The 13,321-nt window shown below is 42.3% G+C and overlaps 1 protein-coding gene across 3 annotated transcripts in view; it reads left to right on the top strand.

The window, feature by feature from the left end:
- The window catches only part of ZEB1 (zinc finger E-box binding homeobox 1), a 210,208-nt gene that overhangs the window by 184,184 nt on the left and 12,703 nt on the right, over positions 1-13,321 (top strand). For all 3 annotated transcript variants that reach the window (XM_005290966.5, XM_065586802.1, XM_005290967.5), the window contains exon 5: positions 5,180-5,382. In XM_005290966.5, the coding sequence (XP_005291023.2) occupies positions 5,180-5,382 (203 nt within the window). The remainder of the gene's footprint in view (positions 1-5,179; positions 5,383-13,321) is intronic.

Below are 13,321 nucleotides of genomic sequence, written 5' to 3'. Positions count from 1 at the left end.
GGTAAGTAACTGTTTTTTCATCCCAGTGTCTGCAGCCATGTGGTTTGCCAGGTCACGTGGCTTTGGACAGTCATCAGCAGGTGCATAGTGTGTCTTTCATAATGTATTTTCCTTCCTTCCAGGACTTGTCCATCGAAGAGCAGAGTGAGTTGCCTGGTTTTGTGATGGGGATGTTAAAAGGCTGTTTATGGCTGCCAGTCAGGAGTGTGATGCATAGGCAGGAGGCATATTGTTGTACTTTAGGCTGTCCTCTGCTTCATTGGCCAGGGAGTTGATGTAAATCTCATGGTCATGTTTTACCCTTTCCCCCAAGGCCCTGCCCCCACTCCACCCCAAGCTCTGTCCTCATTCCACCCTTTTCCCCAAGGCCCCACCCCTGCCTCTTCCTGTACCCACTCTGCCCCCACCCCACCTCTTCCCGCCCAGTTCCACCTCTCCCAAGTGTGTCCCTTCCCTGCTCCTCCCCCTTCCTCTTAGCACCTCCTGCACTCTGTGGAACAGCTGATCGTGGTGGGCAGGAGCCACTGGGAGGGAGGAAGAGGAGTTGATCAACAGGGCCACTGGCAGGCGGGAGGCGCTGGGGGAGAGAAGGGAGCTTGGCTGCCAGTGGGTGCTAAGCACCCGCTAATTTTTTTCCGTGGGTACTCCAAGGCTAGAGCACCCATGGAATCAGCACCTCTGCTTGTCAGTGACACAAAACTAAGCAACTTGTGAGACACTTGAAAAGGATGCAGTGAAACTGGGGAATTAGGCAGCATGATGGAAGACTAAGGGTGGGATTTTAAAATGCCCTGATTTATTAGGTTACCATTTTGCCATTGACTTCACTAGAAGCAGTGTTAGGCCACAATGAACCTTTTAAATATTACACCCTAAATGCAAATTAAACAAGTGCAAGATACTGTAATACACATTGAGTGGTACTCAGACTGGAGTGGAGTGGGTTTCCACATCACTCTGCATCACTTAAAAATCAATTATAAATGGGACAGAAAATAGACATTATAGAAAGATGATGATAGGATGGCCACACCTTTACTATTGTGTTCAGTTTTGCTGAACACAATAAGGCAGAGAAGAGATTGAAAGTATCCACAGTAGGGTACCAGAAACAGTAGGTTTTACATAGCTAACCTGCAAACATAGGCAGAGTTTAGGGAGCTCATGGGAGGGCATTGCCCTCCCAAACTGCAAGCCTCAGGCAGGCAGCCTAAGTGTGCAGTGTCATGAGTTCAGCAGAGGAGACAGGAGACTGCTAACAGCTTGTGCCCCTGAGGCAGGAAGTCAGAATTTTGTTTATAAACAGAGTGATTAACAGGTGATTGAGATAAGAAAGGGCTGTTAGGATGTTTCCTAAAGTTAAATGATCTGTTCCAAGCTTGGTGAACTGCAAAAAATAAGTAGCCTAAATGATAGAAAGTAACTAGATTTTTTTCTACAAATGTTTCAGTTGTACTCAAGAGGTAGTAACAAAGTTACTACTACTTTTCTTTGAGAAGATAACTGACTTTTTAGACAAAGGAAATACAGTAGATCTAATGTACCTGGATGTCATTTAATATACTTCCACATGAGAAATTGGAGAAGATGGGGATTAATATGAGAACTGAAATACAAAGGAAATGCAGTAGATCTAATCTACCTGGATGTCAGTAAGGTATTTGATATACTTCCATATGAGAAATTACTAGTTAAATTGGAGAAGATGGGGATTAATATGAGAACTGAAAGGTGGATAAGGAACTGGTTAAAGGGAAGACTACAATAGGTCATACTGAAAGGTGAATTGTCAGGCTCGAGGGAGGTTACTAGTGGAGTTCCTCAGGGATCAGTCTTGGGACCAACTTTATTTAACATTTTTATTACTGACGTTGGCACAAAAAGTGAGAGTGTGCTAATAAAATTTGCAGATGGCATAAAGTTGGGAGGTATTGCCAATACCAAGGAGGACTGGAATATCATACAAGAAGATCTAGATGACCTTGTAAACTTGAGTAATAGAAACGGAATGATATTTAATAGTGCAAAGTGCAAGGTGATGAATTGAGGGACTAACAGCAAGAATTTTGCTATAAGCTGGGGATTTATCAGGTGGAAGTGACAGTGGAGGAGACAGAACTGAGTGTATTGGTTGATCACAGGATGACTATGAGCCGTCAATGTGATGCAACTGTGAAAAAGGCTAATGCAGTCCTAGGATGTATCAGGTGAGGTATTTCCAGTAGAGACAGGGAGTGTTAGTATCATTATACAAGGCACTAATAAGACCTCCTCTGGTGTATTTTGTGCAATTCTGGTCTCCCATGTTTAAGAAAGAGATTAATTCAACGTGGAACAGGTGTAGAGAAGGGCTACTAGGATGATCTGAGGAATGGAAACCTATCTTATGATTTAAAGAGCTTGGCTTGTTTAGTCTAACCAATATAAGGCTGAGGGGAGATATGATTGCTCTGTATAAATACATCAGAGGGATAAATGCCATCGAGGGAGAGGAGTTATTTAAGTTGAGCATCAATGTGGACCCAGAACAAATACATATAAACTGGCCATCAACAAGTTTAGGCTTGAAATTAGGTGAAAGTTTCTAACCATCAGAGGGGTGAAGTTCTGGAGCAGCCTCCCAAAGGGAGCAGTGGTGGGGGGGGGGGGTAAAAAAACTAACTAGCTTCAAGACTGTCAAGGCTGCTTCCCCACTCTGAACTTTAGGGTACAAATGTGGGGGCCTCCATGAAAACTTCTAAGCTTAACTACCAGCTTAGATCTGGTCCGCTGCCACCATTCCCAAGTGGATTCCCTTCCCTGGGAAGCCTTGAGAAACTCTTCACCAATTCCCTGGTGAATACAGATCCAAACTCCTTAGATCTTAAAACAAGGAGAAATTAACCATCCCCCTCCTTCCTCCCACCAACTCCTGGTGGATCAAGATCCAAACCCCTTGGATCTAAAAACAAGGAAAAATCAATCAGGTTCTTAAAAAGAAGGCTTTTAATTAAAGAAAAAAGGTAAAAATCATCTCTGTAAAATCAGTATGGAAAATAACTTTACAGGGTAATCAAGAGCTCAGAGGACCCCCCTCTAGCCTCAGGTTCAAAGTACAGCAAACAGAGATAAACACTCTAGTAAAAGGTACGTTTACAAGTTGAGAAAACAAAGATAAAAACTAACACGCCTTGCCTGGCTGTTTACTTACAAGTTTGAAATATGAGAGACTTGTTTAGAAAGATGTGGAGAACCTGGATTGATATCTGGTCCCTCTCAGTCCCAAGAGCGAACAAACTCCCAAACAAAGAGCACAAACAACAGCCTCCCTCCCCCCCCCCCGATTTGAAAGTATCTTGTCCCCTTATTGGTCTTTTGGGTCAGATGCCAGCCAGGTTACCTGAGCTTCTTAACCCTTTACAGGGAAAAGGATTTTGGAGTCTCTGGCCAGGAGGGATTTTATAGTACTGTACACAGGACAGCTGTTACCCTTCCCTTTATAGTTATAACAAAGACTGAGCTTGATAAGTTTATGGAGGGGATGATATGGTGAGACTGCATACGATGGCATGTGGCCCATTGGCGACTGCCTGTAGCAAAAATCCCTAATGGCTGGAGACCGGACACTAGATGGAAAGGGCTCTGAGTTACTACAGAGAATTCTTTCCCAGGTATCTGCCTGGTGGGTTTTGCCCACATTCTCAGGGTCTAACCGATCATCATATTGGGCTCCAGGCACCAGCCGACCAAGCACGTGCTTGGGGCGGCACCTTGTAAGGGGCGGTCAATCTTCGGGTGGCGGGGTGGCACTCGGGTTTTTGTTTGTTTGTTTGTTTCGGCGGGGCGGAGTTCGGGGGTTGTTTTTGTTTCAGCGGAGCAGCGCTCGGGGGGTTGTTTTTGTTTGGTGGGGCGGTGTTGGGGGGGGTGTTTTTGTTTTGGCGGGGCAGTGCTCCCTTTTTTTTTTTTTTTTTTGCTTGGGGTGGCAAAAAAGTTAGAGCCGGCCCTGCCCCCCACCCCAATATAGAAGTCAAACTATACCTATGCCTGCAAATATGAGCATTACTTATACTGAAAATGCAAAAACTAAGAAGGGACTTAGTTGAGAGACACAACACTACAAAGAATATAGTGAAAATTGATCTAAGTCTCCTCTTTTCTTTGTCCCTCTGTGCAAGAACAATGGAACACTCGATAAAATTGAAAGGCAGTAAATTCCAAGCAAACAAAAGGAAATGCTTCTTTATGGAGCATATACTCAACCTGTGGTATTAATTGCCACAGGTCATCAAGATATATAATTTAGAAGTACTTTCAAAGGTATTGGCTAATTTTATGAGTATTAATATTTGTAGTTATGCAAGTTAAAATAACAGTCCATGCAAATTTACATCTTGTGCTTCAGGGTATAAGATCATAATCAGTGGGGTTCAAATAGAAATTCTGCCCTCTCCCTTGCTCTGCACAGTTGGATAATTGTATGATGGCAGGAATTGCCTTCCATTTCCTCTGAAGCATGAAGGATTGGAACTGCCAGAGGCAGGGTACCGCACTTTATAGATCAATAGTCTGATCCAATATGGTAAATCCTGCATTCCTAAAACCAGGTTTTTATTAATCTGAAAATAAAATAAAATAAGAGACCTTTGAGACAATATTTTCATTTTTATTGTTAAACATGTGAGAAGATTAACAGCCAGGATGTTTACAATGTTATACATAAGTTACTTTCTGTATAATATACTTATGTTTAGATAGCAATGTAAGAGTTCTTGAATATATGTACTTACATATAAAACCATAAACATGTCTTCTCACACACAGTCCTGCCTAGTCATAGAGAGACTAATTCTGATTTTACTTTATGCTGGTGAAAAGCACAAGTAACTCCATCAAAGTCAGTAGAGTGACATCAATGTGAACCTGGGTATAAGTGAGATCAGAATCAAACCTGTTTGTTTTCTGCCTTTTTCCCTCTTTCCTCCATTGCATATTAGTGACATTTGTACCACAGGCAATGAGTGAATACATGCTAGGAAAAACTGAAATAAGAATTCTTATTCTGAGGTATATTCCTCCATGTAAATTATGGAAGTTACATGAACTTACGTATGTGAAAATATATCCCCAACATGTTTATTCTTATTAATATATTTGATTTTTCATTTTATCTAAATAAAGGTTTATTGTCTGTCCTTTGCAGGAACACCAGATGCATTTTCCCAACTGCTGACCTGCCCATATTGTGATAGAGGTTACAAACGCTTTACCTCTCTGAAGGAACACATTAAATATCGCCATGAAAAAAATGAGGATAACTTTAGTTGCTCATTATGCAGTTACACATTTGCATATAGAACACAGCTTGAACGCCACATGACATCACATAAATCAGGAAGAGATCAAGTAAGTGGAAGTTTTATTAATTTATATATTGATTATCATACGTGTAACAATATTTATAAACACTTATTTATGCTAGCAATAATGCAGAGCTAAGAGTAACTTCCATACCAGACTGCCTACATGCTAAGGTCCTGATCCTACGGTCTTTGCTTGGGCAAACTTGCTATTAAATTCATACTTTTCTGTAGGTAATCACTGTGGGATTAGGCCCCAAATGAGGTGTCTTTAGCCACTCTATGTTTAATAATTGAATTTCTTGAAGTGTTTTATTGCCTTATAGATAGTGTGTTTTCTTGAATTTTGTACCAATTGGGTATTGATGCCTGAGCCTTGTGACTATATCAGATATTATATCAAATTTTGTATTCAACCAGTGACATTTTTTCTTTCACAAAGTTCATTTTATAATTTTGGATCTTCAAATGCATTTTTCTTGCTTTCTTACTGCAGGAAGAATCACTGTCTTTATGAAATATAGTAGGTTCTTTATGGACATTTGAGTAATGAAAATAATTGTTTGTACATAAATAAAATGATGCAATACTAGAAAAATCAACAAAAAGGGCAAAAATTATTCTAAACGGGTTTTTCTGATCCTGAAAGGTGCTGAGATCTCACATGCGTGCTGAGATAACTGGGACTAACAGGTTACTCAGCTCCTCTGTTCCTCTTGTATGACTGACTCTCGGGATTGATTATGATGTATGATCATAGCTGTTACTATGGCAGGTTGTAAGTAACTTTCCATTTGAACTTCATTAATTCATAGATATTTTTTTTAAAGCCAGAAGGGACCAGTAGGATCCTTTACCCTGACCTTCTGCATAACACAAGCCATAAAATCTCATCCATTCATTTCTGCATCAAGCCCACAACTTCTGTTTGAGCTAGAGTATATTTTTTTTAAATCTATCCACTCTTCATTTAAAGACTAAGTCACAGAAAATTCATCATGTCTCTAGGTAAGTTGTTCCAATGGTTAAACACCATTATTGTTAAAACGTTGCACCTTATTTCTGAATTTGTCTAGTTTCAGTTTCTAACCGTTGGATCTCAATTTACCCTTTTTTGCTGGATTTAAGAGCTGTCTGCTATCAGAAATCTCTTCAGAAATCCATGTAGGTACTTGTGGACTATGATCAAGTCACCTCTTAATCTTCTCTTCAATAAGAAGCTCAATATGTGTAGTTTAAATCTATCACTGTATGGCTACATGGCTCTTACTATCATTTTTCAGTTATCAAATCATAACTGTAGCTCTTTTCTGAATGCTTTCCAATTTTTGAAGTGTGGACACCAGAACTGGACACAGTATTCCAGTAATGGTCTCATTAATGCCATATACAAAGATAATATTACCTCTGTACAACTATTTGATATTCCCCTGCTTGCACCTCCAAGAACCATGTTCATCCACTTAGCCACAGCTTCGCACTGGGAGCGCATGTTCAGTTGGTTATCTACCATTACCCCTAAGTCCTTTTCAGTGTCATTACATTCCTATCTTGTAACTGTGGCCTTTGTTCTTTGTTCTTTGTCTGACCTTTCATTTGGCTGAATTAAAACATGTGTTATTAAAATGAGTTCACCTTACCAAGCTATCCACGTCAGTCTGTGTAACTGGCTGACATTGATTTTTGTATAGTGTTAATCTTTATCACAATGTTATGCAGTACTAAGTCAAATGCCATGCAGAAATCTAAGTATATTATGTCAATAGTTACCTTTATCAATTAAACTTGTAATATCAAAAAACTATATAAAATTTGTTGACAAGACATATTTTTCATAAAGCCATGTTGATTGGTATTAATTATGCTACTATCCTTTAAATCTTTATACAACTTTAGTCTGGGATCAGTGTCAAGCTAACTGGCCTGTGATTACCCTAGTCATTTGGTTTACCCTTTTCAAATAGGGCACAATTTTCACTTTTTTCCAGTCTTCTAGAACTTCCCCATTGTACCAAGAAATCTAATATTCTCTTTCACTTGCAGCAGGAATAACTGTTTGTCAATCTTATCATACTATTTCTTGTATTCTACTTTCTAGGTAGCTCTTTTGTAATTACTTCGAAGTAATTTATCTTTGGCTCAAGAAACTTGTTAGTTGTTGGTACTAAGATTTTTGACCATTTCTCTAGGCGTCTCTGAACTCATGGTCCTAAGAAATCATTGTGAAGACTTGTAATATTCCAAAAAAGCTATGTTTCAATCCTTTGAATTCACCAACATTTTTTATTCTAGTTCTTTGTTTTTTATTTTGACTTTTCTGTTAACGCATTTGACAGTGCATTGGTAAAGCTTGATGTGGTGTGCTTGAAAGTATCAAAGAGAATTGTTCAAATGAGCCATTCATGAAGTATGGACCTTCACTTGTTAACTCATCTGGAATCCAGTGCAATTTATTACACTATTACATTGCTATTTGATATGTTGTGCAAACTTCATTTAAAATAAAAACTCAGTAGTAGTCTATCAAGAAGAGGCAAACTTTTCCATTCACGTCAAACAGATCTGTGCTAGCTTTGGACCAAGTTCAGTCAGGAATCTTATGTGATTTCAGAGGGCTTTTTACATTCTTTTCCCCACATTTATTGCAGACTTCACATTTTGGGTACTTTTCTTCTATGTCTGAATTAATAGCTGACCAGAGGAGGATGTCTCAGTCTCTGTTCTTACGGTTTTCAATACTCAGAGACAGCATGGATTATTCTTAGCATTTCTGACTTATTTGTGTGATATTATGACCGGTAAAGAATCTCTTTGTAAAGAATTCCATCATATGCAACAATTTCATCTCTGTCCCAGTAAGTTTTATTTTTGGATTTGCCTGAGCATTCTCCATTGGTGATCCATGTAGAATTACAGTCATGCTGTTGTAAGGTTGGATCATTTTGTGTTTCTTGACTCCTGGGGCTACTGTTACAGTTTTGTGAATAAATAAAACTTGTTTCACTCAGAAATGAAAGTAGTTTGTAATGGTTATGTTTTCCAATCATGGAACACATACAATATCCTATGATTTAGGTGCTCTGTCAAGAAAAGCCTGGGTATCACTATGGAGAGATCAATTACCATATCTTCTCCATGCACAGCAATGGTCAAAAAAACAAACAAAATGTTAGGATGTACAGTAGAAACTCAGAGTCATGAACACCAGAGTTGCAAACTGAACGGTTAGCCACACACCTCATTTGGAACCGGAAGTTCACAATCAGGCAGCAGCAGCAGAGACCAAAAAAAAAAAAAATCAAATACAGTACTGTACTGTGTTAAATGTAAACTACTAGAAAAATAAAGGAAAAGTTTAAAAATAAAGATTTGACAAGTAAGGAAATGGTTTCTGTGCTGGTTTCATTTAAATTAAGATGGTTAAAAGCAGAATTTTTCTTCTGCATAGTAAAGTTTCTAAGCTGCATTAAGTCAGTGTTCAGTTGTAAACTTTTGAAAGAACCATAACGTTTTGTTCAGTGTTACAAACATTTCAGAGTAGGAATAACCTCCATTCCCGAGGTTTTTGTAACTCTGAGGTTCTACTGTATATGGGACAGGAAATAATACTGAGGATATTATACTGCCATTATATAAATTGACTGCATATCCTTACCTTGAATACTGTGTTCAGTTATGATTACTTCACCTCAAAAATAAAAAGGGGTGGAGAACTGGATGACAAAAATGCATGGAAAAGCTTCCACATGAGGAGAGATTGAAAAGACTAAGGGTATGTCTTCACTACCGGCGAGATGGGCGGGCAACGATTGATCCCCGAGCGCTCTCCCATCGACTCCTGTACTGCAGCTTGGCGAGAGGCACAGAGTCAACGGGGGAGCAGCAGCAGTTGACTCACCGTGGTGAAGACACCATGGTAAATCGATCTAAGTACGTTGACTTCAGCTACGTTATTCACATAGCTGAAGTTGTATAACTTAGATTTCCCCTCCCCCCCGCCACTCACCCCTCCCTCCCAGTGTAGACCAGGCCTGAGACTGTTTAGAAAGGAGAAAACAGGGAACATGGTAGGATACAAAATATAGAATAGTGTAGAGAAAGGTAAATTGAGAGCTACTGTTTACTCTTCCTCATAAGTTAAGAACAAAAGAACAGCCCATTCAAATTAAAGGCATCAAACTTAAAAATAATTGAAGGAAATACTTTTTTACACAATACATAGATTAACTTCAGTGCTGCAAAATATCACGTTGTCCAAAAGCTTAGTGGGGTTAGAAATTAATTAGATATCTATATGGCTAATAAGAGCATCACAATTACATTAAATACTCCTGGGGGAATTCTGTGCCACTGGGTGGGCACAGAAATCATGTCGCTCCGCAGATTTCTTTGCTTCCCTGCAGAAAATGACAGAGAAGGAAAGGGAAACTGCAAGAGTGGTCAAGGACCCTCCCCAGCAGTGCTGGCACCTAGTTTCCATTGCCCAGAGCAGAAATAAATCACTGTGGGAGTGGGTGGGACGGCAAGGTATTGGGGGGGGCATGTGCAGGGCTGGCCTTACCATGAGGTGAACTGAGGCGGCTGCCTCAGGTGCCAGATTGTCGGGGGGCGCCACTAGGACCCAGAGTGTAGAAAATTGTGTCTGCTGCTGGTGCATATGTATTCTCTCTGCTCTAGATGGTGGAGTGCTGTGCTGGAGGAAGGAGGGCACAAGAGACATAACAGACAGGCAGGAGAAAAGTTGAGAGGGAATAACAGAAAGCAGCAGGAGTGCCAGGAGAGAGAGGAGCCATCTAGCACCCCCAGGAGCCTGGACTGATTAACACCAGCTTCTCAGGGAGCTTCCTCTTTCCTGCTGCTTCCCTGAACCCATTTGAGGAGAACAGGCAGTCAACTGAAGTAGTAGGAGCCAGTTAGGCTCTTAAGACGCTGATAACTTGCCTCACTCAAGCCCTGCTACCAGCCTGCTTATTTGTCCCCTTCAATTGTGTGTTGAGAGCCACTATAGCTGGCACAGGACAGCAGTCATGAGTGAAAGAAGAAAACGCCCCTCTGGGGCAGCATTCAGAAAAAGAAAGAAAGCAAAGAAAGCTTTGGTCCCTAAAGTCAGAGGTCCTTCAGATGGTGTTTGCAACATGGGGCATCCCTACATTCAACCTCTTTGCAACAAGGGAAAAGAGGAACTCAGCCCAGGCTCCCTCTCTGACTCTTTCCCCTGCAGCTGGAAGTCAACTCTACTGTATGCATTCCCTCCTATCCCGGTTCTTCCCTAGGTCATCGCCAAACTCAAGGCAGATTGAGCCAAGCTCATCCTGATTGCCCTAGCATGGCTGAGGCAGCATTCTAATTCTCAGATCTCCTTGCTCTGTCAGTTCAGCCTCCCATGCCTCTTCCTCTCCTCCCTGACCTCCTTACCAGGACAACGGCCACACCCTGCATCTGGCGACCCCTTGACCTCACTGCATGGCTGAATGAGGAGGAAGAGCATTGCTCAGAGGCTGTTTCAGAGGTCCTACTTAACAGTAGGAACCCTTCCACTAGAACGACCTACTTGGCAACGTGGAAGAGATTTTCCATGTGGTCCTTGGCCCGTAGGACCCATCCAGTGGAGGCTTCCATCCAGGACATCGTGGAGTACCTGTTACAACATCAGGACTCGGGCCTCGCACTCAATTCTCTGAGAGTGCACGTGGAAGCAATATTGGCATTTCATCCACCTACCCAAGGGAAATCTGTTTTCTCTAATACCATTGTGATAAGATTTCTGAAAGGACGACTCCTTCTGAATCCTCCAGTGTGAGAGCCAGTCCCCTTGTGGGACCTGAATGCAGTTTTAGCGGCTCCAATTGGACCTCCATTTGAGCCCCTTGCTTCCTGTCCGCTGCCCCTCCTGTCTCAGAAAACTGCATTACCTCTGCCAGGAGGTTGGGAGAGTTGCAGGCCCTGATGGCTGGGCCTTTTCACATGCAGTTTTCAGGGACAAGGTGACACCAGAAGTTTGTATCCAAGGTGGTCTCTCAGTTTCATTTGAACCAGGTGGTGTATTTGCCTGTATTTTTCCCCAAGCCACATTCCTCCCTGGAGGAGCAACGCTTCCATTCATTAGCCTTTAGACACTGTCTAGCCTTCTCTCTAAGCAGAACTGAACAGTTTCATGCTTTGCCATGCCTGTTCTTATTGTATGCGGACTACATGAAGGGACAAGTGGTCTCTGCCAAGACTATCTCTAAATTGATAACAAATTGCATAAAGACTGCTTATGAGATAGTGTTGGCCACACCTCCTCGGCAGATATGGGCACATTTGATGAGAGGACCATTTGACCATTACACAATCACTGCTTCTTCCAGAGCGGACGCTAATACCAAAAGAATGGTCCTGCAATCCTTAGGTAGACTTCAAGCCCTGCCTCCAAATGGGGGTACTGCTCGCTAGTCATCTACTTGCAATACACATCTGTATCTACTCGAAGAAGAAGAAACGGTTACTTACTATAGTTCTTCGAGATGTTTCACATGTGTATTCCATGACCCAGCCTCTGGCCCTTCATATAGCCAGGGGAGGGGCTACAGGCACGAGGCAGGAGCACCACTCCTCTACAGGTACTGCTAAGCAAGAGGCTCTGGCTCTGACACATGGGGCGGGCACACACCTTTACTTGGAATACATGTCTGCATCACATCTCAAAGAACCAGTTACAGTAATTAACAATTTCTTCTTCTACAGAGGATTCCACAAAGAACTTCCCTTTTTCAAAACAGCTGCTATTCTTAATGGGACTGAGGCCACAGGCGACCAGCTGAAGCCCTGAAGCATGAGATTAAAATATGTTATAGCCATTATCATGATACAGAACTACAAATGCTATGAGCCTGCTGAATGCAATGCAGGCAATCACACTCTCTCAAAGGCCCATGAAGGAAGGGTTTGAAGATGAGGATTCATAGATTCACAGATTCCAAGGCTGCATGGGACTACCACAGCCATCCAGCCTGACCCCAAGGCCCCTATTACACACACAGGCTGGAGAAAATACCTAATCTTAATTTAAAGATTACAAGCAGTGGTGAGTCCAATACCTCCCCAGGTAAACAGTTCCAATGTTTACCTCGCTGCTAGGAAATTGCATCTTATCTCAAAGTTGAATTTGTCCAACTTTCATTTTCAGCCATTGGATTTTGATGTCCCTTTATCAACAAAATTGAAAAGCCCAGCACTATTCTTTACTATTTGTAAGTAACTATACACAGTAATCAAATCACCTCTCATATTTCTCTTCAATAAGCTGAGGAAGTTGAGCACCTTAAGCTTCACATTGTGAGGCTTGTTTTCCAGCCTCTAGATCATTTTTGTGGCTCTCCTTTGAACTCTGTCCAGCATTTCCACATCCTTCTTAAAAGCTAAAGTGTCGTCTGCCAGTATTTGCAAAGAATCAAGGGCAGAGAAACAATAAAGTGTAAAATAGTATTGTGGAGCCTCAAATAGAATATCTTGTACAGTTGCTAGCAAAACATACAGCTGCATCCAAATGGTGGTAGAGAAGGGGTGGGCAAACTACGGCCCGCGGCCACATCCGGCCCTCGAGCTCCCACTGGGGAGCAGGATCTGGGGCTTGACCTGCTCCTGCGCTCCAGCCAGGCCGCTCCACATGTGTGTGCTGAGGCTCCTGGAAGCGGCAGCATGTCCCCCCTCCGGCTCCTACGTTTAGGGACAGCCAGGGAGCTCCGCATGTTGCCCCCGCCCCAAGCGCCGCCCCCGCAGCTACCAGTGGCCAAGAACTGCGGCTAATGGGAGCTGCAGGGGCAGCACCTGCGGACGGGGCAGAGCCACCTGGCCGCACCTCCGCATAGGAGCCGGAAGGGAGACATGCCGCTGCTTCCAGGAGCTGCTTAAAGTAAGTGCCACCCAGAGCCTGCACCCCTGACTGCCTCCCGTGCCCCAACCCCCTGCCCCACCTCAGAGACTCATCCCACACCGTGAACTCC

This window comes from Chrysemys picta, chromosome 2 (assembly GCF_011386835.1).
Source record: "Chrysemys picta bellii isolate R12L10 chromosome 2, ASM1138683v2, whole genome shotgun sequence".
Classification (NCBI taxonomy): Eukaryota; Metazoa; Chordata; order Testudines; family Emydidae; genus Chrysemys; species Chrysemys picta.
This window is presented reverse-complemented; position numbering and strand designations above follow the sequence as displayed.